This window comes from Haliaeetus albicilla, chromosome 18 (assembly GCF_947461875.1).
Source record: "Haliaeetus albicilla chromosome 18, bHalAlb1.1, whole genome shotgun sequence".
NCBI classification, from domain to species: domain Eukaryota; kingdom Metazoa; phylum Chordata; class Aves; order Accipitriformes; family Accipitridae; genus Haliaeetus; species Haliaeetus albicilla.
Window position 1 is genome coordinate 4,267,979 of NC_091500.1, and position 22,944 is coordinate 4,290,922.

General features: G+C 40.7%; 1 protein-coding gene across 1 annotated transcript in view; it reads left to right on the forward strand.

The window, feature by feature from the left end:
• Nucleotides 1-22,944, forward strand: part of PKHD1 (PKHD1 ciliary IPT domain containing fibrocystin/polyductin) — a 261,269-nt gene that overhangs the window by 117,465 nt on the left and 120,860 nt on the right. The window contains exons 39-46 of the mRNA XM_069805584.1: nucleotides 1,445-1,639; nucleotides 2,516-2,641; nucleotides 5,329-5,462; nucleotides 10,391-10,503; nucleotides 11,859-11,958; nucleotides 13,286-13,420; nucleotides 16,618-16,753; nucleotides 18,436-18,682. Coding sequence (XP_069661685.1) covers nucleotides 1,445-1,639; nucleotides 2,516-2,641; nucleotides 5,329-5,462; nucleotides 10,391-10,503; nucleotides 11,859-11,958; nucleotides 13,286-13,420; nucleotides 16,618-16,753; nucleotides 18,436-18,682 — 1,186 coding nt within the window. The remainder of the gene's footprint in view (nucleotides 1-1,444; nucleotides 1,640-2,515; nucleotides 2,642-5,328; nucleotides 5,463-10,390; nucleotides 10,504-11,858; nucleotides 11,959-13,285; nucleotides 13,421-16,617; nucleotides 16,754-18,435; nucleotides 18,683-22,944) is intronic.

The following is a 22,944-nucleotide window of genomic DNA, read 5'->3' on the forward strand; positions in this document are numbered from 1 at the left end:
ACATTGAAGTGTGAAGTCTTGGGAGCTGAATTGCATTTCATTGTAATATCTCCGATGTATTATTTTCACATTGTTGTTTCAAGTCATCTTGGGAAAGACCCTTTAGTTTTGCCTGAGCCTAAGGGTGTAGGAAAGAAAGTATCTTCTGAAAACATGCTTCAGTGTACATAATATATTAAATTTTTAATTGTGTTTACTATTTAGTCACTTTAAGAAGAAGTGAAAACAAAACAGCCCAATGCTGTTTGTACTCTTTAGTGTAAAATATTGAGATGTTGTTCAGTGTTTAGGGATATCAAGGGAAAAAAACAGGTGATGGTTTCTTGTAGCGTATAGTAACACTGGTGAAACAATACTAGGTATCTCGGTTCTCCTTTACTTTTATCTGTATGAAACACCATGAAGTTTTACAGGTGGCTTCCTGATTTACACCAGCTGATGAGGAAGCAGAATCAGACACAGTTATTATAATTTGAGGAGAGTTAGGTTATCTGGCAACCCAGTTGTAAGGTTTCCTTTAAAAATAAAATGCCTTGGGCTTTCAGACTGTGACACAAGACTTCATTTGAAATCCAGCAGCCAACTGCTTATATTACTCATAGATTTATGGTCCATTTTCTGTGGAACTCATAAATATAGTCTCTGAAATGTGCTAACCGTTTGAGGTTTTTATTTGAGTTAAAGGATAGGAGGATTTCTCAGAGGAGTCACCAGAAGATGAGTGGGCAGTGTTTTCTGTGGTTAATTTACCTTCTTTAAAAGAAAAATGAGCATTACTGAACATAAGCAGGCAGTGCCAGAATTTGAAATGCCCTCTGCACCTCCACTGAACAAACCCAAGTTGCACATCTGTAGCCTGAATCCCCTTGCACCAAAATAACCTAAGCAGAGACCCATGGAAGGATGCCTTTCAGGAATCTCGATTTCTTCTCCAGCCCTACGATTTACTTCCCTTGTCTTCAGACTGTGGGTAGTAAGAGTTCCTCGCCCATCTGCAGGGACAGTGGGGAGAGCAAGAGTTTTAAAGAAATTTCAAAATGTTCTCACTTCAATTTAGTTCAGTACATCCGTGCCCAATCTCCTTTTCAAGAACCTCACCCAAGGTAAATCAATGTCAAATCCATCTTCCCCATGCGTAGGACTATTTAAAATTGAATACAAGAAACTTTCCAAGGCATAAAACTACCAGAGCTTCCTGCTGGTTTTAATATATGTTCCTCGAAAAATGTCCAGACTCTTAGGGAAGGAAACATGAGAGTATTTAGAGGGAGTATGAAATATGCTGTGGCTATTTGTCTTTGGGCCCATGTTTAAGATCACTGCTGGAGATGGAGTCTCACTGAGTCGATGTGGTGGGTCTCATGACGTTGCTTGGGGCACTCAGCACATCCCATGGTCACCATGGAGAAGTAACGCTGACAGCTCTTGTCGGGTTGTATTCTAGGTAGCTCCAGGTGTCTGTACAAGCGAAGTGAGAGGCAGCTGGGGTCTCGGGACCTGGGGGCTGTCCTGATTGTGGAGGCCTTCCAGGGAGAAGCCAGTCGGCTCTGGATGGAGGGGGTCCAGTTCCGCCACATGGGCCAAGCATTTCGGCAGCGCTGCAGTGCCCTGACTGTTGCTGGTAACGCACAGATGGCAGGTGAGATGTCTGCACTGGAGGTGGGATGGAATGATCTCAAATGTCCACTTTTTTCTACCCAAAGCTGGGGCAGATATCCTCAAAAGCCTTCTAAGCCCTCGAGTCAGTTGACAAATTGGATTCGTAAATGTCAGAAAACCTCACCTGTAGTCTAATCCCAAGTGAAACGTGATGGAGTGCTTTAAGCTGATTTAGTTCCTCTGCATCTCTGGGCAGCTTCTTCCTAAAATAGTATTTCATTTTTATGCCACACCTCTGAGTTGGCATGCTACTTCTAGCTCTGAAAATGAGAGCACTAATATACTGTGAGGGAGCCCAGAGGTGGCTCAAGGCTGTTCAGTAGCATAGGTCAAAATTTAATTCTATCACCTGAAAATTAAAGAAAATAGTAAGTTCTTTTGGCTTTGTCACTGGTAAGTGCAAAATTCGTCTCTGTGGAAGTGGCAATGAGATCTCTGAAGACTGGTGGTGATGGGAGCAAGTTAGGTGGGCTCGAATAATGTTTTAAGGGTACTGGATGGGACTTTCCCCTCCAGCTAACTCACACTTCTGCCTTCCCGATGCCATCTTCATCATTGAGTGACGATCTGGTGAGAGAGGGCAGCACTAGCCATGATGCTGGAGTAGAGTGGGCAGGTCACCACGCCTGGCTAGACAAGGTGTACAAGATACCTACCCTGTCCTCGCTGCCCTTCTGAAATGTTCCTGCTGGCAAAGATCTGCCAGGTGAGCAAGGGTGGGCAGCTGCAACTGAGCAGTCTCACGAGAGCCAAAAGGATTAATTGCACAACATCAAATGATGAGGAGCTAATATAAAACTCTCCCAACCTTCAGGCTGCAGCGTGCTTTTTGCTGACAGCACTCATTTCTTTCCAGACTCTTACATACATGGCTGTTGTGTTTTGGACTCCTTTGGCCAAGGACTCCATCTGACCGGGATCTCAAACCTTAGTGTGGACAGTAATATTTTCTACAACATTTCAGGCCATGGGCTTCTACTGGGTAAGTGAAGTAGGAAAATACTTATCCTACATGTAACAGCAACATCTGCTGATTATCATCTGCATGAAAATGTCTTTGGAGGAAAGAATGGCAGATCCTTAACTGTACTCTGAGAACATTAACCACATCTTCTGCACTTTCTGGTATCGGTGAATCTGGAATAAAGCTCCCACAATTCCACATGCAACTCCTAGCAGTTATTTCCATTTGACCATACACTCTCTGTTTGTTCAGGTCAGTCTTCACTTGATCTGGATCCTTTTTTTTGCAGTGTACAAGTGGAAGGAGATTTTTTTTTTTTTTTAGAGCATTGATTTATGTGTCTTTGGAAGAAGACCATTATGCAATATTTAAGACCCCAGTTCAGCGAGGCATTTAGGAGCATACTTACCTTTAACTTCAGTCATTTGACATCAAAGATAATGGAGTGAAAACATATGTTAAAAGTTAAGCAGAGGATTTAGCACTTAAATAAATTGGAGCTTGGAGCAACAAAAATGTTAAACAACAAAATATTTCTCCTAACTAACCATCAGGAGACTGACTTGCAGCATCTTCTGCTGGGATCTCATGTTGCCTGAATACCTAAAGATAGAGCTTGATTTTTGTTTTCTGTCAGAGATGGGATAAAAATGACCAATTTTAAGATAAACAGAGGAGGAAAAAAAAAGCCATCAGTCCTGATCCTGCAGTTCCACACACACAGCGAGTCCCTATGCTAGGTCCTGTATATAAACATAATGAGAAGTGATAGATTAGGATTTAAACAGAGGAGACTATAAAATGAGAGTGATTGTACACATCTTGCAGAGGAAGAGACGTGGCTCGGAGGGATGCAACGGCTTGCCCAAGGTGATACACAGAGGCCTTGAGGCCGTGGGGAAGCAGAACAAGATCTCCAACCTGCCGGCATGCCTCAGCTCACTCATGCTAGGACACGTGTCTGAGTTAAAGGACTCTGTGCTGAGGCTGAATGTTTCCACTGAAGTTTCAGCCTGAATACACCTTATCCCCAAGATGTCTTTAATGGCTTCACTGTCAGCAGCTCCAGAGGGTCTGATGGATGAATTTATATATCATTTTGTTGCCTGTGAAGGAATATTTATTATAGCTGGCTATTTGCAGCTCTAGAATTGGACTCCCTCAGTGATTTCATCTAAACCCCTTATTTTCAGGGGGTTTGCAAGACAGTCATAAAAAGTCGCTCTGGGCTTAAAATTAATTGACACACCAGGTCTCAGCTTGGAAGCCAAGACCTCTTATCCCACCTCGAAAACCTAAATGGCTGTCAAAAGGACGGCTTTAGGATCCTGTTCATGCTCTGGTAGTGGCATTGTTTGTAGTAAATACAGCCTGGAAAGGAAATATTTCCTAAACGAATCTTGTTCCAAAAATGGAGAAAGGCTCAAAAGACTGAGAGGAAGGCTAGAAATAATTGCTGCCATTCCCTGAACAAAAATACATAGGTTTTCCTGGCAAGTAGCTTATATGTGGGGTAATGATGATTGTGGAAAGGATCTGTATTTGGAATAGAACTTGAGCAGGTATAGTTGAAGATAATAATTTATGTTTGATAAACAAAACTAAATAGATTTAATTTGCTCCTGATGTGGGCCAAACAGAGATGATCCACTTTGTATTCTGCTTCCAAAACGCCAGAGCGGGCGGACATATGATGTGTCCTTATTCGGGCTTGACCTGTATGCAGCTGTCCACTTTTTGCCGTTGGATGGCACATTTCTTCATGGTGTAGTTCAAAAGGATATTTCTTTTTTTTTAATTCCTATTTCAATACTGTTCCTAGATATGGGGCACCCCATGACTCTGAGTTGTGTGATCAATTTTTTGATTGATTTTTCCTTTTTCTTCTCATACTTCATTGCTTATGGATGCAAACGCCCCACTTTTGTGCAGAGCTGCACCAGGTGTTTTTAAGTCTATTTAGAAATTTTCTTAGATGTAAGTAGGGCAGTGGATGGAGACAGAGGAGATAGATACAACTTTGAATTCTAGTACTGCCAGAAGCATGGCTATGCTTCCCCACTCTGAGTCTCTCTTTTTCCAACTGTATATGTTCTTTACAATATTTCCTTTATTCATTTGCTCCATAAACCTGGAGTACAGTATGACTGGTGTTATATTAATATATAACACCTGATACAGGGCCTTGTTCATATTGAATTGCAAAATCATGGTCTCTATTGCCTCTTTGTAGAGTATGTATTGTAGTATTCCTTTCCCTGATTGTTTTTATCTCATTAGAGTGCAAGCTCTTTGTGGCAGAAACTGCTTTTTATCATATTTACAATGTTGATCAGATCGTGCTTGTGGTCTCTTGACATTTCTGAAGCACACAGCCTTTCCCTCTCCATGCTGTGCACCACTGTGTTGAGTAGTCATGTCAGTCTTTGACCACCTCACAGCTGCTTTCTGTGTGTTAAACACAGCTTTCTAAGTGCTTTTCAAACAGTGATTTACCCAGGGACAGTTAGCAGGGAAAGCTAATTCCCAGGTGGGCCATGCCAGCAAAGCAGCCAGGGCAAAACTCAGCAAGTTCTGTGACTTGCATAATGGAGGTTTTCCAGCTATATTTACATTTCTGTTTCTTTTTTCATTTTTTTCTTTCTTTCTATTTTTTTTCCTCTCTTTTTTCCTTTTCTTATGTATTTTTATATTTTTTTTTAAAGGAGAGGGACTGGAAGAGGGGAACAGAGTCAGTAACAACATAGTGACTGGCCTTTCTGGAACAGATGGTTTATCCAACATTGAGACACTGTCACCAGCAGGGATCTACGTCACAGCTCCTGACAATCACATCAAGGTGAGAAGTTCAGGTATAAAACATAACATTTCCTTTCTAATCAACGATATCAGAAAGATATGGAGCTTCATTTATCTGGGAGATCATATACATAGCATTTGCTTCTTGGCTGAGGTGTCAGAAACTGTGCTTGTGATGGGATATTAAAACAAGTGCATATTACAAAATAAATTATATTCATGGGCAAATTTATTACTGAAAATTTTACTGCACTTGAGTGGAATGAAATATTGCAATGAGATCCTTCATCCTGGGATACTTGAAAAAGTTGTTTTATTTTCTAATACTCATGGATTCATAAAAACTGGAAAAAAGTTTAGGCTCAGCTTCTCTAGAATTTTTTCTTACTTCTGTTATTATAAAAGAAATAATCTCAGTTTTAATAGACTGATGACACACTAAAATTCAGCAATATCAAATGCACCTCTGTCTGGCTTTAAAATGACAAGTTATGTACAGTCCAAGATTTGCATTCCAGGGTGAGAAAGAGAATGTTTTCCCAGTCCTATGAAAATGACATGGATTTAAAAAAAAAGAAGCTTCTGTATTCTAAATAGTGATGAAACATTGAACTCTTAAAAGGCTAAGAGAATAACAACGCTCACATCAAAAAATTGAGCTCTGTAAAAATCTTTCTGTTCACTAATTCTCTGATGCTTTCTTTTAGTTCATACTTTTTTTGTCTTATTCAAGTCACTTACATCTCAGAATAAAGAGTCACTCTTACATGTTTCATGAGGAAAAAACATGATTTTCCATGATTTCAAATAATTTTTCCTTCTCAACTATTTTAAGTCTGGAATTTCATTGAAACTGACCTTTCTTACCACAGTTTCAGTTGTGACAGAAGTACATATTCCTCAAAAAAAAAAAAAAAAAAATCCTAACCTGTTCTATTGCTAACCCATGGAAACCAAACCAATTATTAACTGTATGTGAAGACCTAGTTGCCCCCTGGGCTTCTGTTCCAAGAGGAAAGAATTGCACCTAAATTTGAAGGTGAAAAAGAGACCAACACATTTCCTATGTTAGTATGAAGACAATAGTACTTAGGAAGAAGGAGAGGACTTTTCTGCAATTCCCTCAAGGGCATATTTATCATTTTTAAGACCATCAAATATGGTTAAAAAATACAACAACTAGGCAGAATCACATGAATTTCAGCTCCACTAAACACAGAGTTTTGTACTATCATGTACTGACTTACCCTGGAGCTGTCTACTCAATCGCCAGTGGCTCAGCTTTTGAAAAGGTTTGCTGCAATTATCTCTACGGGTATGTGTGAACTGACTGTGGTAGGTTTTCAGCACATTTGTTTAGCTTGCTCGGTTCACGTGTCTTCATAGATACGCCCAAAGCTGTGGCTGTGGCTGTGTACCCAAACATCAGGGTTAAGTCTGCTCTCCAGAGGTGTGCTACTCAAGGCAGAATAGCAGATGGCCCTTGAAGGGTTGCTGATAAACCTCGTTGCCGGCAGTCTCTTGGAGTGAGCTATTTGAGGCGTTGCAGCAGCAAAAGGAAAATATGAAGAAGTTGCCTAGCTTAAAACTATTATTAGCTGCACTTACTGTTCTACAGTACCAAGCAGTGCTCAGCAGAAGACATGAAAGGACATGGATATTACGAGAAAAAGTCATACTTCTGCCAAGCAAAACACCTGTGTCTTGCGGACTTTTTCTTAGCACGATAATAATCAGTAAATACAAGGGGTGCTGGTCCAGCACCAAAATTACGATGTTACAGGGTTTCAACACCTTTGATTTCGTCAAATTGTTCAGGAACTGGGTATTGCTTTTTCGGTATTTATCATCTTAATGTAATAGGAAGGTTTGAAGAGTGTAATGGGAAAGGCTCATCTTCCTACTGCCTGGTTTCCAAGCCATGACACAGAATAGAAATTTCCCCCTCTAGATTTTAATGTTAGGTCATTGTTGGGTTTTCTGCTTGGTTTTTTTTTTGTTTTCAGATTGCCATCTTTCAATTACTGGTTTTAAACTTACAGGCTGCAATCTTTAAGGCAAGGATTACAGCTCTAGGTCCAGACTGTGTTACATCTTCTGTGCGTGATGGGTTAAGCTTTCCACAGTGAGCCCTGCAATAATATTTTCATAACTACTCAATTTACTTGGGAGCCTTAAATTTGCATTGGTGACTGAAGAGCTTAAATTTCCTTGAAAATCAGTGGTCTCCTAAAAGGTGTTGAAATTGGGACACAGCAGTCACTCAAACCTGAGACTACAAAGACATTTGGAGACCCAATTCCCACTGGTTTCCATTTGACTTAAGCTCTTAAGTGCATTTGTGAATCAGGGTGTTAGATAAAATTTTATACTCATACAGTATAAGGGCAAAATGATTATTGCAAGGTTAGTATTTTTTTTTTTTTAATAAAATATGGAAGTCCTAGTTATCACTTCTCAGTGTCATAAGATAATTTCACTAGCAGGCTGGTTTTGTGCTTTTTAAATGCTATCAGCATGAGGAACTGAAGATGCCCCTCTTTGATCTTGGCTTTTTTGTCACTGAAGTGCATGCCCTACATCCTTGGTTTTATTTTTGTGTGCAGGGGAAAAAAAAAAAAAAGAGTAGTTTCCTATCTTCTTCTCTTGGTTCTCTTGGCCCAGTAGGTCTTTCACCTTTTGTGGTAACTTCCTATTCATAAAGATTCAATGCCCTTAAATCCCAGAGCCAGCATGCAGTGCTTATGCATAACGTCCAGACTGGGTTTAAGAAATTCAACAAGCATCCTCCCTTTCCTTTCTTGCCATGGTGTTGAGGACTGGTAAACAGCTTAAATGAATGAACGGGGTGGAGAACAGCCAGTGTTTCCATGTCAGAGGAGTGACTGATGGTCATGCTGTTGATAAATGAATTTGTTTCCCAGTATCACCCAACCCAGCCATTCTCCACAGTACCAAAGAGGTGAGGCTGCATCTGTTTGGCATTGATTGTTTCTCGTCATTTCATCCCTACTGAGATCTTTTCTAAAACCTCCTGCAAGGTGAGTGCACGTTGAAGTGGACCCATTAGGGGTACTCCTTGCATCCTGCCAGGTTCTGAAACTGGGGGAGCTGTGCTGGGCACACTCTCCAGAGCTTTAATGTCATCTTTAAGGTTAACAGTTTAAGCCCTGGTTATCTAAAAGAAATTCATGAAATATTTACATTAGCAGTGTTGTACGCTTAAGAGACACTTAAAACGTCAGCCACTTTATTTTACTGACTTGCAATGCATACCTCCAGGTATTTGGCATGCTCAGGGAGGTAATTTCTCTCTGGAATTTTGGTTGCACGGACGTTCGTAATATACTGACTTCCACAAAGAATTGATTTCCACACAAAATTCCCTGCTTGCCTAAAACCCCTGCCCTCCAGCCACTAGCTGGCTGAATAAATATGCAGTTTTTTTCCTTATGAATCATCTGTAGAACGCATGATTGGAGTCGCAAGTAAAAGATCCTGGAAATAATGTGACCGGACTGCAGAAGTATTTTGTTAAAGGAAAAGGGTCTGTGGCTGCACTTTTGGAAAAAGCAGCAGTTTTACCAGGGGATAGAGAAAGCAGTGCTTTGGGTATTGATACTTCTTTGTTGCTTGACAGCTGTCAGAGATCACAACTGCGGGGAACAGTCTTGGATGGGTCAGAAGAAAGTAATTGCCCTATGGAGGCTTTCACCTCTAGGTCATCAGGCTTGGCTTTGATTTGGACCATCAGGGACCAAAAGTCATTAGTGTTTTAACACTGTCCGGTGACCAATGAACGGTAGTGGTGGGTGTCAGTCCTGATCTTGGAGAACAAGCTCTTCTTACAGCTGCAGTAAAGCTCCTCTTAGACTCCCCTTAGAGAACTGGATACCTCCAGAGAGCAATTAATCTTATCTAAGAATAGACCAGAAGAATTGCCCTCTGGACATGCCTATGCCTAATTCTTTTCCTGGAAAAGGAGCCTAGCTTTATCAGCCTGGACTTCAGCATCAAATTTGTATGCATCTAAGGTAGGTGAGAGGGATCATGCCCAGATGCGCACGTTAGCTGCTGTATGGACACCATCCAAAACCAGCTAGGTTTGGCTGCTGTCTAAATGAAGCAGTTAAGAGCAGGTTTTTTTCCCTAGAGTAGAAACGCTCCTAACCCACTGTATATAGCCCACATAACCCACTTGCTACAGACTCTGTAAGTACTAAACTCCTAATTTAAGGCCAGGCAGACTTTATGTTCACTTATTTTTCACCTCTTGCAATAATACAAAGAATGCAACTCCATAATTTCTTCATTAAGAGATATTAAGTGACAATAACTTACAGCGCATCTTCCCATGGTTATTCACTTACCCTGTTAAAAACAACTCAAAGCAAGTAATTTACCACAAGTCTGAGTAAGTTTAGCTGTTCAGCCACTGACATATCCTGAAGATGCAATTCTCTGTTTTCTCTTGACTTTTAGTGGGTCTCGCTTTTTGCACCAATGTTGTTTCCTTTTCCTGTATTTGCTTTGGGAGATATGAGAAACGTATGGATTGAGAAGTAAATCAAAAACCTGAGTAGTTTGTGATTTACTTTTCTTTCATGACATTGTATTCCTGCTTAGAAAGGATTTTATAGGGGTAAGGAGTTTTCCACACACTTTTTCTCTTACCTACATTTTGAAGAATTACTGCAATACCATTTTTCTGTCATTTGTTTCTATTGCTTGGCCAAGACTTGTTGCCTGGCTTGAGAACAGCTTTTTTTTTAAGACTGGCCCAAAGACAGAGTGAAAACAGGATGAGAATGAGGACACAGAAACAAGGTACCAGCTTCTGCCAGCCAGACTTACCAGAATTTGAATGGACCTCAGCTGGGATTTTAATTTGGGTTTTTCTTAAGTTTATTTTAACTACCAGAAATCTGTGGTAGTCTTTTTTTCACAGTTGCATATGCTTCTCTGCAGGGTAACACAGTGTGTGCTGCTGGGTATGGCTATTTCTTTCACCTCTCCCCTGAGGGACCATCCAAAATGCCTCTCCTGTCCTTCAGTGAGAACATAGCTCACTCCTGCACAAGGTACTTGGGGATTTTTGGTTGAGGAGATTTTCATTCTGTGCATGTTAGTGCTAACTTTAATTGCAGTGTTGAGCAGAAAAGGCTTTGCCCCTCCCTTCAGACTTTTTTTTTTTTGGTAAAATTTTGCACCCTTTTAAGGGCTGCTTCTCCTGTAAGCAGAGTTCTCCACAGCAGAGCAGAATCAGTGTTTGACAGTGATGTGGTTGGGGCTGATTTTCAATGCCTGATTGCAAATGGTTTCCTTAGTAGCTTCAATATGGTCCTTCCTCTTAATTCACAAGCCCAATTTGTTAACTTGCATCATTTCCCTGTGCTGGTAACAAGCTCCTCCACTTTACTCCCTTGTTTAAATGATCCTGATATAGTTTAAGGTGCCACATTTAACACATTTCCTCATCAACCATTTAACAGCAAAGCACTGAAGCATGCACTTGTGTTGAATCGAAAGCTCATTTTTAAGTATACTAGGCATTTTGAGAAGAAGAGGGTGGCATGCAGGAGAACAGATAGGCGATTTCTTTCTTACACTCCTCCTTTAACACCTCCTGCAGGCCACCGTAAGAGACATGATGCTGGCTTAGACAACCTGGAGTGGCATTTCTTACCTCCAGATGCCTTATGTCATAGCAGCATGAATGCTCAACCCTTAGAGTTTGGCCTCTGATTAAGTAGATTGAAATGCAGACTAAGCACTTTGCAGCCCAATGGGATAAAAGGTGCTGTGTGTCAGACATTACATATAACAGTTATTCCTGTAGCATCCGGGAATGGCTATTCACAAGAATTTTTGCCTGTACTTCCCTAAACCAGAAACGATAGTAAAAAAATGATATTGTGCTAAAAGTCAGTGGATGGAGTCACCTGAATTTTGAGGAAATCTGCGTATTAATCTGGATTTAAAATCTCTGAGAAGGTCAGTCCAAGGACTGCATTCGGGAGCGCTTACACTTGGAGCGTACTCCAAGTTGGCTGAATGTAAGAGCTAGAAAAGCTTTATCTGTCCAGATTCATGTCGGGCTCATCTGAAGCCAACACTGGTTGAAAGCTCATGGGCATGGTGGTGGGGGTTTGCAGAGAGCACCTGTCAGTGGTACTGCACGCTGGTTGTTAGCCCTGGCATGGCTAATTCTGAAATCACTTGGAAAGAAATTTTAAGGATGCTCTCCAGTGTGATCAGATGCTTAAAATAAATATTGCTAACCACCAGTTTTTGATTTTGGATTAAATGATAAGGTATGATGCAGAGAACTGTTATAGATTTAAAATTTTAAATATAAAAATGTTGAGTAGGAAAACGTGCTCATGAATACATGCACTGTAAAGAAACAGTCTCCTTTGCTTGCTTTCTTAAACAGGTATGGGTTGCTGGTGTACCCAGAATATTTGCCAGACAGCCCAAACAGACCTGTGCAGTTCAACAACTTTACAGCTTGGAGCAGCCAAGGTGGAGCACAGGTACGTTCATCCTGACTGACCTCTGGGATGCTAAGGATCTTTACAAGTACATCACCTCTACACTGACTTCATCTCTTAAGTCTGCAAATAGGCCAGAGTTACGGTAAAAGATCTTGTACCTGTATGTCCATGTCTCTCAGATGGAGGCTCCTATTTTGGTGATAAACCCAGAAACAATTTGTGTGAGCTCTTCTTACTGCTTCAATGCAGAATCAGTGCTACTTCCATCAATAGCTAGTGTCCTCTGTAATCACCTAGCATATGTCTGCCACTATAATTGTAGAATCATAGAATGGTTTGGGTGGGAAGGGACTTTAAAGATCATCTAGTTCCAACCCCTCTGCCATGGGCAGGGACACCTTCCACTAGATCATGCAGCCAATAAAGTCCTCCTAGTGCATCTGAGCTATGCGTAAAGACTGCAGTTGGTAGAAGGTCTGTTACCTTCATAGGGTTAATGGTTTCCTTGGGAATTTTTCCATCCTTATTAAAAATGTGCACTTTTTTTGTTTGAATTCGTCTAGCTTCACTTTCTGGGTATTGTAGCACATTATTACTTAATCTGATTAAAAAACCCACACCACCCTTTATTGTCTTACGGTTTCTTCCCATAGCAGTGCTTACAGGCTATGATCTTCTTAAACCCCAGTCTGATGACCTGAACAGATTGGATGTATTTCTCTGTAAGGCATGTTTTCTAGTCTAACCCATCCTATGGCTCTTCCTTTGAAGGTGTCCAATTTTTCACTGTGTTTTTTCAGACTGGTGCATTCTCTTTCTGGAAAAACTTATTTGTATGAAAAGAAATAAAACAAAAGGATGTTTTGCAGTTGTGTTTTTGTGGTTTTCTCTGCCTAACTCGTAATTTCTTTGTATGTTACTGACCTAGCATACATTAATAACTACGTTTATTCTGCTTCTTTCCATGGGCTCCCTCTAGGAACAATCTTCTTGTTGTTAGGTAATTGTAAGAAATACCTCTGGTTATTTTCAAGGCATCTTTCTGCCACAAACATTAACTTCTTTACCCTAATATTTTTTCCAGTAATAAACCCCCCAAAATTTAGAGCACTTTTACCCTGTCTATTATTGATTCTGTTTCATACTATTCTTTTTTTTTAACATGAAAATAAGTTAACAAAATGTAAAGATTTTTGTATTATTAATTGAAAGCACAAACCAGACATTAAGGGGAGATTCTCAGATACTAAATATACATTCAACACTTGTATGTTTTTGCACTTCCCCTTTGTATTGTAAAGAAAGAAAGCAGAGTTATATTTTTTTTTTAAATTTATCATCATTCTTTTATTATGCTTTTACATAGATTTTTAGAAGCAGCAATCTTGAACTCAAACATTTCCGGATTTATGCTTGCAAAGACTTTGGCATTAACATCATAGAAAGCCTGGGAAACACTTCTGTAGCTGATAGCGTTTTAATTGGACACATTGGGCAAAAGGTAAGTACTGCAGGAATTATTTCAATGTCTCTTGAATTACACAGCAACCCTTCAAACAGAAATTTGGAGAAACAAGAAAGCAACCTGAAGAACAGCCCCTGCACCATGGCAGCCTTGGTAAAACTGAGATTTTAAATAGATTGTATGTAAAGATAAATACAGCTTCAGGATGAGGTTTGGGCACTGATCTGTTTGCTTAGTCCTCTAGCTGTCTTCCATGCCTTGGAAAGATGATGCCTTTAGCAGCAGCACCTGCAAGGGACATTGATTTGGTGATAAAGCAGAGAAACTTGGAGCATCAGTACTGCTCTCCCAGCCTGCTGGAACGGAGGATTTTGTCGCTTCTGCTTGCAGCAGCAGAAGAGAAATAACATTTGATCAGCTAGATCCTGCATCATTTTTCAGGTGCTCCATTCATACTAGCTGATGAGAAAGTGGAGATTACATTCTGCAGGAAAATTCAGCATTTTTCCCAAATGTCTTTTTGTTTCAGTATAGAAGTTTTGAAGGTTTTTTTTGGAACAAATTTCAAACAAGGACTCTGATTTTTCTATTTTAATTTGGAACTATTAGAAGATGTTATATTATAATGCATATTCATGTATATTCTTTATAAAACAATATTCAAAAGTAAAAACAAAATCACATTTCTGTTCAACTTACGAGCTGAAGGATTTTAGTAAGATAAGTGTTAATTTTTTCCCTACTCATGTTTTTTTTCCAAGATTGACATGGTCTCAGAAAACCCTTGGAATTTCACAGAACCTGAATTTTTGAGAGAAATCATGATTTTTGTTTAAATAAGGTTTTCTAACATAAATTCCTATATACCTTTTGCTGTCTGTAATAAACAGACACCAGTTAACCATACACAACTGGGTTTAGTTTACTGATTTGAGAATAATAAGGGGGTACAACAGATTAGATTTCTATCCTAGTTAACATTTTGGTTTCCTCTGCTCTCTCATAGCATCATTGGTCCACCTTGAACACAGAGTGCTACTTTCTTACTCGAGAATGAAAAATGCTGTCAAAATGTAATATTTTTATTTGTGCAGTAAATATGATCTTCTTCCATTATTTCTTTAGGCAGCTGGTCAAAGTCCTTTGGGGGCTACCAGGTTGTTAACAGATTAATAACATGGATAATAATGGAATTTTAGTTACAACTGGCCACAGCTTCTTGTTCATGATTTTGAGGGCTTTTTTGCCCTGCTCAGTTTTCTTTTGTTGTTTATGAAATTAATTTTCTCTCTGACTGGCAGAAAAAGAGTTTTAAATGAGTTTTCTTTAGAAACTCACAGAAAGAAGCTTCTGTAGTGGATCTATTGGAAGTACATAGCTCAGATATGATCCTGGCCTCACCAGTCCAACCTTGCAGCATCCCAAAGACACAATGAATTTCTCTTGGGCACCAAAGGGTGCATGTCTTTGTTTTTGCTTTGCAGGATCCATGGAAGGACTCTGATGTTGTACTTGTTAAGAGATTTAGAGGCGCTCAGCTGTGCCTTGTTTCTTGCAGTACCCCAGGGGGGTGATTATCTTTGATTATCTCATGATAAGAGCCTCCTTGTCATAATTTACATCTTAATTTATGTAATTCTCCCTTTAATAATGATGTCTCTTTAATATCAATTAAAACTTTATGACATTAATTTAATGGGAACCTTGGATATTCCTCTCTGCTAGCCCTTCGAGTTTTTGAAAGAGGTGCTTTAAAACAAGATTGTTTTCTGGAACTATCAGGGCATTTAAAAATTTGGGCTTTGATCAATTAAAACATTAGTGGCAAGGCTAGATCCAGGGCCTGTAAAAGCCAAGGGAAAGACTTTCATTAGTTTCCTAAACATTCAGCAAGCCTCTTCCATAAAGCAACTCATTGCCTTTGTGGAGCCAGTTGAGGAAAAGCATTTCTTCCTGAAAAAGCAGGAGGTCCGAGACAGATGACACACACTAGGGAGGAATTATCACCTCACACCCGTCTTCTATTTACTATTTATTTAAATAAAATAAATTAACTAAAAAAAAAATTATAGAAATAAGAGTGGTGTGGAAGAACAGGCAAGTGTAAGCAAAAAAACAATAGAGTCTTTCTGAGATGTTACCAGAAGCCGGGGATTTCTGCTTAGCAGTGACTTGGAAGAAGATGCACAAGGACCAGGACCATCACCCCGGGTGTTTTGGCCTTGGAGTAAAAAAGGTCATGGAGCTGCTGTCTCTTAATGAGACCGAAGATAGTACCATCTCTTTGAAGTGATAAACTATAAAAGTCCATTTCCTTCTACATTTTCAATTAAGGAGGATGTTTTCACAGAGGGTGGATTTCTTGATTGATTCCCTACTATGGCTTTTGAGAGTTGTCCTACAAAAGTGTTTATTGGCGTCAGAAATAGCATCACGCATTCCTGCCAGCCTTTTCCCCTCCAGGCTACCTACTAGCTCTGAGTACATCCTTCTCCCCGGCCTGTCTCCAAGATAAATTGGCAGAGAGATGTACACCTCCCCTGTGCCATGGCCTACAATCCCCACAAAATCTGGTTTGTCCATTGTGTTTCCCATCACCTGTGGGTTTTGCTCTTCTTTTTCACATTTTATGTTTTTTTTCTGTCTCTCACTGATACACTTGTCTTTTTGTTATTCTGATGGATCCTGAAGTCAACCAGAGCTTTGAAAAGAGCCTAGCTTAAATGCTTCCCTCCATCCCCAATCACACAAAAGGGCTTTGGATCTCGGCAGTCAGGTGTTTCTTAGAACGTAAATTAGGATGATCATCTTTGTGGAGTAGGGAAATTTCCTCCCTGCTGGTCAAGACAAGGTAAAATAAAAGGGGCCCTAAACAAATCTGCTCACTGTGCCTTCCAGGTGGATTCTTTCTTCCCAGGGAATGTGCAATTTCCTTTCCCTTCACATGTCCAACCTTAACTAGTATGCAACAATCCGGACAAACCAAACAAGGCAATCACTGCCCTGAATGTAATACTATCACGTACTGCAAATGCTGAGTTAAACAGATGTTACTTCTCAGAATTTGCAGAGCAATAGCTCAGATCTGTCCTTCAAACAGCATACATTGCCCCACAACCATGGGTGTGAGTGCAATCACGTCCCCATGTGCCAGTTGCTGCATCCTGGACTCATTAGACTTGGAGATTGAGGTGGTGATATGTTTCCCAGAGCTCTTCATTTCTTCATTGCAGGATGGGACCTGTATGTCAGCAGGACTGAAAACTCCCAAAAGATACCAACTATTCATCTCCAACACAACTTTCAGGAACTTTGATGCGATCACTTGCACAGCAATCAGGACTTGTTCTGGCTGTTACCAAGGGCAGGGTAAGTCTGATTTACTCTGATTTAGCAGGGTTTCCACAGTCTTTGGCTTCCTCCCATTTCAGATTCAGATGTTCAGGAGTTCATAGTTTCCACAGACAACCCTTGAAAGATGTTTCCGTTGAATCCCGCAAAAAGCACTGTATAGGGATGAGGAGTACTGGCCCCAGCTTTGCTTCTGTAATCTTGTCACTATGTTTGCATCAAGAGCCAGGTTTTGAGGTATTTGCATACCTGCTTTGCTTAGGTTTCACGGCACTAGTTTCCAGAAGCGCCACTCTCTCTGTTTCACTTCCCCAACTGGGACAGAAGGATAATAGCAGGGAGGTGGGGCATGAGATGATGATATGTAGATGCAAGGTAAATACTGTGCATGGTGTGCAGCTCAGATGAACTGAGAAAATCGCTGAGCTGGGATTGTAGTGATACACATAACAACCAGTCCTCAACAATACTCACCCTCTTTAGTGTGTGCGTTTTGCTGACACTGCTGGCAGGCTGAATCAGAGCCTTTAGCTGCTCTGCTCTGCGAGGGCTGAGGCTGCAGGTTCTCTCTAGATAATCTCCCTAAGAAACAGCTTCATCATTTAGCTGAAGCCACATGCTGCATGTGTATTTTGAGACAAAGGTAGCCTTATTTTTGCACTGATTTCATTTTCTCAGTGGAAGAGGTTTTTATACACTGACTTGTTAACTGCTTCTTCATTTTGGGAGGTAAAATTTCAAGAGCAATTATTTCTTTAATAGCTATGACACATCCTCGCAGAATTTCGCCAAGCTCCTACCTCAGGCCAGCTTAAACCTTAGGTGAATTTGCCTAAGATCACATGTGTAAACTAAGTATCCTTTTGAGCTTTGAAAAGGTACTCAAAGGCTCTTTGAAGAATGTTCCAACTGCAATTACCTCTTAAATATATTTATATATAAACATATACTGCCCTACAATAACATAACAGAGAAAAAGATTTCAGGAGGTGAGATCAAAGGACAGAAGGAATAGTAAAATCTGACTCAGAGAGGCTGCAACAGACAATATGATAGTCACATAGTAACCAAATGCGGTGCGTGAACACTTATGCCAAAGCTGACTTGTTATGGTCCATGGGGCAATGATTTTCTGACACTTCTGGAAATATTAATGTGTTCAGAAACCCCCTGTGCTTTAACCTGCATGAATATTCCTCCTTTTTGTAGCTGTCTTCGTTACAGTAATGAAGAGATCCTCCAGCCACACTTTTCAGCCAGGACTTTATTGTGCCAGGTGCTGTACATATGCATACAAGTATATTTACACACAGACTTAAACAGTCCTTATCTCTAAAGAATTTATCTTATACACAAGGCAGAAAGGATCTGTACAAATCACTGTTTTGGAGACTATAACTTTTGGCAGTGGGACTTGCGAAGAAGCATTTGGGGTCACTGACAAGGACCAGAGCAGCACCTCGATCAGAGGAGTGTCTAACCACAAGTCCCATCACAAAAGGGTGCTGGACAGGTGGCAATTCCTACAACCATCTCTATTTATTCATTTTGCTTAATCTCCCCTTCTTGTTGACTCAGCAGACATTTTTCCAAAGCAAAGGTGAAGTGAAGCTAATCTCTTTTTCTCCAGAGACGTCTTCAGGCCTATTACTTGAAGAGGCACCAGTCTTTGTTTCTGAAATGCTGCTTGTTTCCTTCAGGTGGGTTTCCAGTGAGAGCTGAACATCTGACCTTCGTCAACTCACCTTTCCAAGTGTCCTTCCCCTTTCCTCACTCTGCCATCCTTGAGGATCTCGACGGCTCTGTCACAGGGCAGAAAGGAAGCCACCTCCTCCCTTCCACGGATATCCTTGTGGTATCTTGCACAGCCAGTGCCAACTTCAGTCAAGCATCTGGTGGCAGTGTTTGTGGCAGGGACCTTGTTTTCCACCGTATGTCTCTTCATTTGTAAGTAACCATTCCATTTTTGAAAAATCGGCATGGATGTCGGTTGCTATGTTTTATATTAAGAGAGCTGCTGGGTCTGAACACAGTCCCAAGACTCCGGCCTCTCTGCTGGGTCCTAAACTGGGTCAAAAGCCTGAGCACTGGCATACATTAGTCCATGTTGTTGTCCCCATGGTCTCTGGCACTGTTTTTTCTGGCTACTTCTCACCCAGATAGTTCTCAGGCATGGTTTGAGAGATAGCACAGGGACCATTCCCATCTGGCAATTTGGATGTAGTCATCATGCTTTTGGGGAGGAGAACTTAGCTGTATGGACAGCTGCAAGAATTATCCAGGCCACAGGACAGTCTTTGGTTTATTTTATTTACTTGGACCTGCCCAAGTTCAATTTTTTTCTGAGGTTCTCAGCAAGCTGCTTATCTTTCTTACCTTGGTTTCCTACCTATAGTCTTGATTCCTGTCCTGAGACAATTCTGGCAGTGTTAAGTGAGCCTTTTTAGTGGAGGTTGTGGTGTACTGCTATTTTGTCACTCTTAAAATACCAGGGGTATATAAATGGGCCTTGTAGAAATGAGAATCCAACTCAAGGCGGGCACTGACACTCAAATCTTCAAAGTGCGATTGATGGCCAAGCCCCAGAAACAGAGATGCAGTGGGCAAATTGCAAACTTTGCCAAGATTTTCTGAGTGCTGACCTATAAAGTACTTCCAGATCATGAGGGAAACACCACAGCTGATAATAAGATGCTGTCTTAAAAAAAAAAAAGTTTGATTTTAATTATATTTTAAGTCAAGTTCTGAGAGAGTTTCCATTTATTCTCATTATGAGAGATTTCCCCAAATGCTCGCAAAGAATAAGTGGTCATGAATAAGGTAGACTTTCATGTCTTAAGCAGAAAATCTTTGCCTTCTGATTTCACTGCTGTTAATTTCATAAACTATCAGATTCATGTATTATGTTTCCTACTAAAACTGGATTTAACATTTTATGATTACATGGGCCCACCTCTCATGCAATGAATAGCCATGTTCTACAGAAGATACAAGTTCATTCTGTATTTAATTAAAAGAAAACTTTCCAGTTTTGGAAAGTTTTGGAGCCATGCCTTTCTTACCCACCTCATCAGGACTTTCTGGTCTTTCATTTTGCTGTTCTTTCCTTGCTGTGAGGGGAATTGAGTCAATTCAGATCATCAGACCTTGTTAAGACTGACCCAGGCTCACAACCTAAGCAACCTGTTTCAGACTATATAGTTATGGTTTCCCATCAACATTATCGGATCAGACAGTGGTACAAGGGAGATATGAAACTCAAGAATAAACTTGTGTTATTGTGAGTGACAGAACTTTTTTGGCAACTGGATAATTGCTTTTCCAGCATTAAGATGCTAGTTTTTATTTGATTTCAATGGGCACTTGTGATAATACCACTGTTTAGAGATGGAAATAAAAACCCATTTGTTTGTTGTCTTAATCATCATAGAGGAACCCAAAGCATAAATGAACAAATTACTTTTTGGGTGAAAGGTACTACAGTAAATCTGTGATGTAGCTCTTGGAGCTTATTCAGCAATCAAAAATTACCGGAAAGATTTGGCCGGTGAGCCAGAAATTCAATATGAGTGAATTCAAATTGGATTGAAGACATATAAACTTAGAAGAACATGTGTGTTCACCATGTAGACACTGGCAATGTGTCCCATTACAGCTGATGGAAACCCGTGTCCTTGATTTGATTGCTCATGGAGAGATATCTAGTGCTATTTAAAATGCCCTATGATACTTCCCTTGGGTTGTCACTCTGTGGCAGAAGGGTAAGGATCTGCTGGAGACACTCTGTCAGATCTGGCATCTCACAACAATGTTTTTGATTGCTTGGGACATTTTAAGCAGCACTAGATGCCTCTGTTCCTTTGATCTTTCTCTTAGGGGCTGGTCAGCTGAACTGCCCTTTTGGCTTCACTGACTGTACATACTATGATTCTAGTGACTTAAGCAAGCACAGGGAGTGTTTGCACATCTGTACATGAACGTATATACGTAAGTGCAGTCTATCTCTCTTTTTGACTTAGTTTTGAACCCATCCCAGTTTCAGCTGTTTGTGGCATGGTTTTTTGGCATGGTTTTGGCCGAGGACAGCTATCCCACATCCAGGCAATTTGTGGGTACAATTTAGAGGTCAACACGACCCAAGGAACCATTTCCAGTAGGGCAGTTTAGGTGTCCCCATGCTGTTTTGGAGGCTGAAGGAGCTTGATCGTATGGATATGGCCAGGCCATGCCAGCTAGCCTTAAGGCCAGAGGGCTGGCCACAGCACCAGTTAGCTTATCAGAAGAGGTGTAGCCACTGGTCTGTGTCTGAGTGCTTACACACTCTATGAGTGGATGAGACATGGTCTTGTTGGAGAAGATCTGTCTATCTGTGTGGGTATAACCATGTCTTATGATATAGGGTACATGTCCTCCTTGCTGGTAGCTCTTCACACTCCCAGTAAATCATGTCTACTGTAAGTTTGCAACAGACTGCCACTTTTTTTTTTTTTTTTTTTTTTTTTTTTTAAATTTCTAGAGGGATAGAAAATGGGTTTGGAGAGTTCAGCCTCCTACTGTCACTGCTTCACAGCCCACCTTTGTAATAACCCAGTCCTGGTATACAGCCAGGTCTTTCCCATCAGCTTTAATGGTCATACAGCTCCCAAGTGCTGTCCCAGCTCACTTCTGTTGCTACACGTGCCTCTGCAGTCTGGACTTGTTCCTGCCTTTGAGCAGCTGGCAGCTAAAGACATCCAGTGGAGAAATACTGTTCAGCAAAGTACTGCCACCGCTTCTACTATGCAGGGAGGACACTTGCGAATTCCTGGCATAAAAAGAAAGGGAGTGGAAAAGGCTTTTGGTGATCTAAACAACAGTCCTGCTTTTCCTCCCATGCTCATCTTCCCTTCCCAGTACCCAGCTCAACATTTCGCTTTCTTTTTGAAGTACAAGCCTGAACCATTATCCATTTTTTGCTGTTTCAGGTTAGTAGTACACAGGCAGAAATCCTGAAGTGGTCTGTCAGAGGGCTATTAATAATTCACATCTGTCTTATAATTCATGTTTTAGAAGAAGGAGGAAAAAAAACCCTTTCCCAAATAGGAGGAAAAACTAATCACATGTTCCACTGAAGGGGAAAACTGTAAGACTTTTCAGCTACCTGCAGGCTTTGCATGTGATTACTGTTTCTCATAATGAAAACAAAAGTCTGCAATAAATTAAGAGTTGGGAATCATTCTGAGTTAACAAAAAGGGAACTGGGTAGAAGACAAAATACAACTGTGCTAGATGTCTTTCTGGACCAGTTAACCGTGAGGTCTTAGGCACATCACTTCCCTTTCTAACCTGTGTTTACTTTGATTCTATGGACTAGAGCTCTTTGGATCGATGCTGTGTGGGTGGATAGAGCATCTCACAGCATTGCCTGTAGTGTGATGAGTCCTTTTGGATACTTTCACAACATAAATGTTAATAATTCGTGACAGCTAATGTATGCAATACACCTTGTTCCTCTTTGCCTCAAAAGGTGGTTAAGGAGCAAGTACAAATGGGACCTCATCTGCAGCATTGCTGTTGAACTCTGGAAATGTTTGAGCCTTGATCTAAACTTTGTCTTACCAGTAAATTAATTAAGAGTTTTAGATTAGCCATACCAATGATTGGGCACTTCTCAATCAACCTTTTATTTCAAGCAAGTCCCCTTTCTTTCCTTTCTTTATTATTCATCTGCATGAGCTGGGAGTCAACATACATCAAAGACACCTGGCAGTCCGAGTAGCAGAAGCCAGCTGTTAGCCTGTCCTCTTGAGGACTATGTACTTAACAGAGTAACCCGAGAGACTGGGAGCATCCTCTCTGCTTCCAGATCCTCTCTCCTGAGTAGCTCCTACCAGCCAAATCACCATCATGTTAAGTTGAAAGAGTGTCAGGATGCAGCCAAGAAAATGCGGTGAGTCAGGGAGGCTTCAGTCACACAGACAGCTCTCCAAAAGGGACCTGGTAGAGGAACAGGAGGGGATGAGGAGCCAGAGGGGATGAAGAATGAAATTCAGTTAATAAAATATCCACAGCATGACCAGAGGATGAGGGGGTGGAGGAAGAAGAAAGGGTGAATTTTGTCCAGATGTATTTGAAGAGTGTTTGCAATAAAAAGGGCATAGTTTAGGATTAATACAACAAAACATGACTAGGAGCAATTGGCAGAGGTTGAGCAGAGAGAATAAAGATAG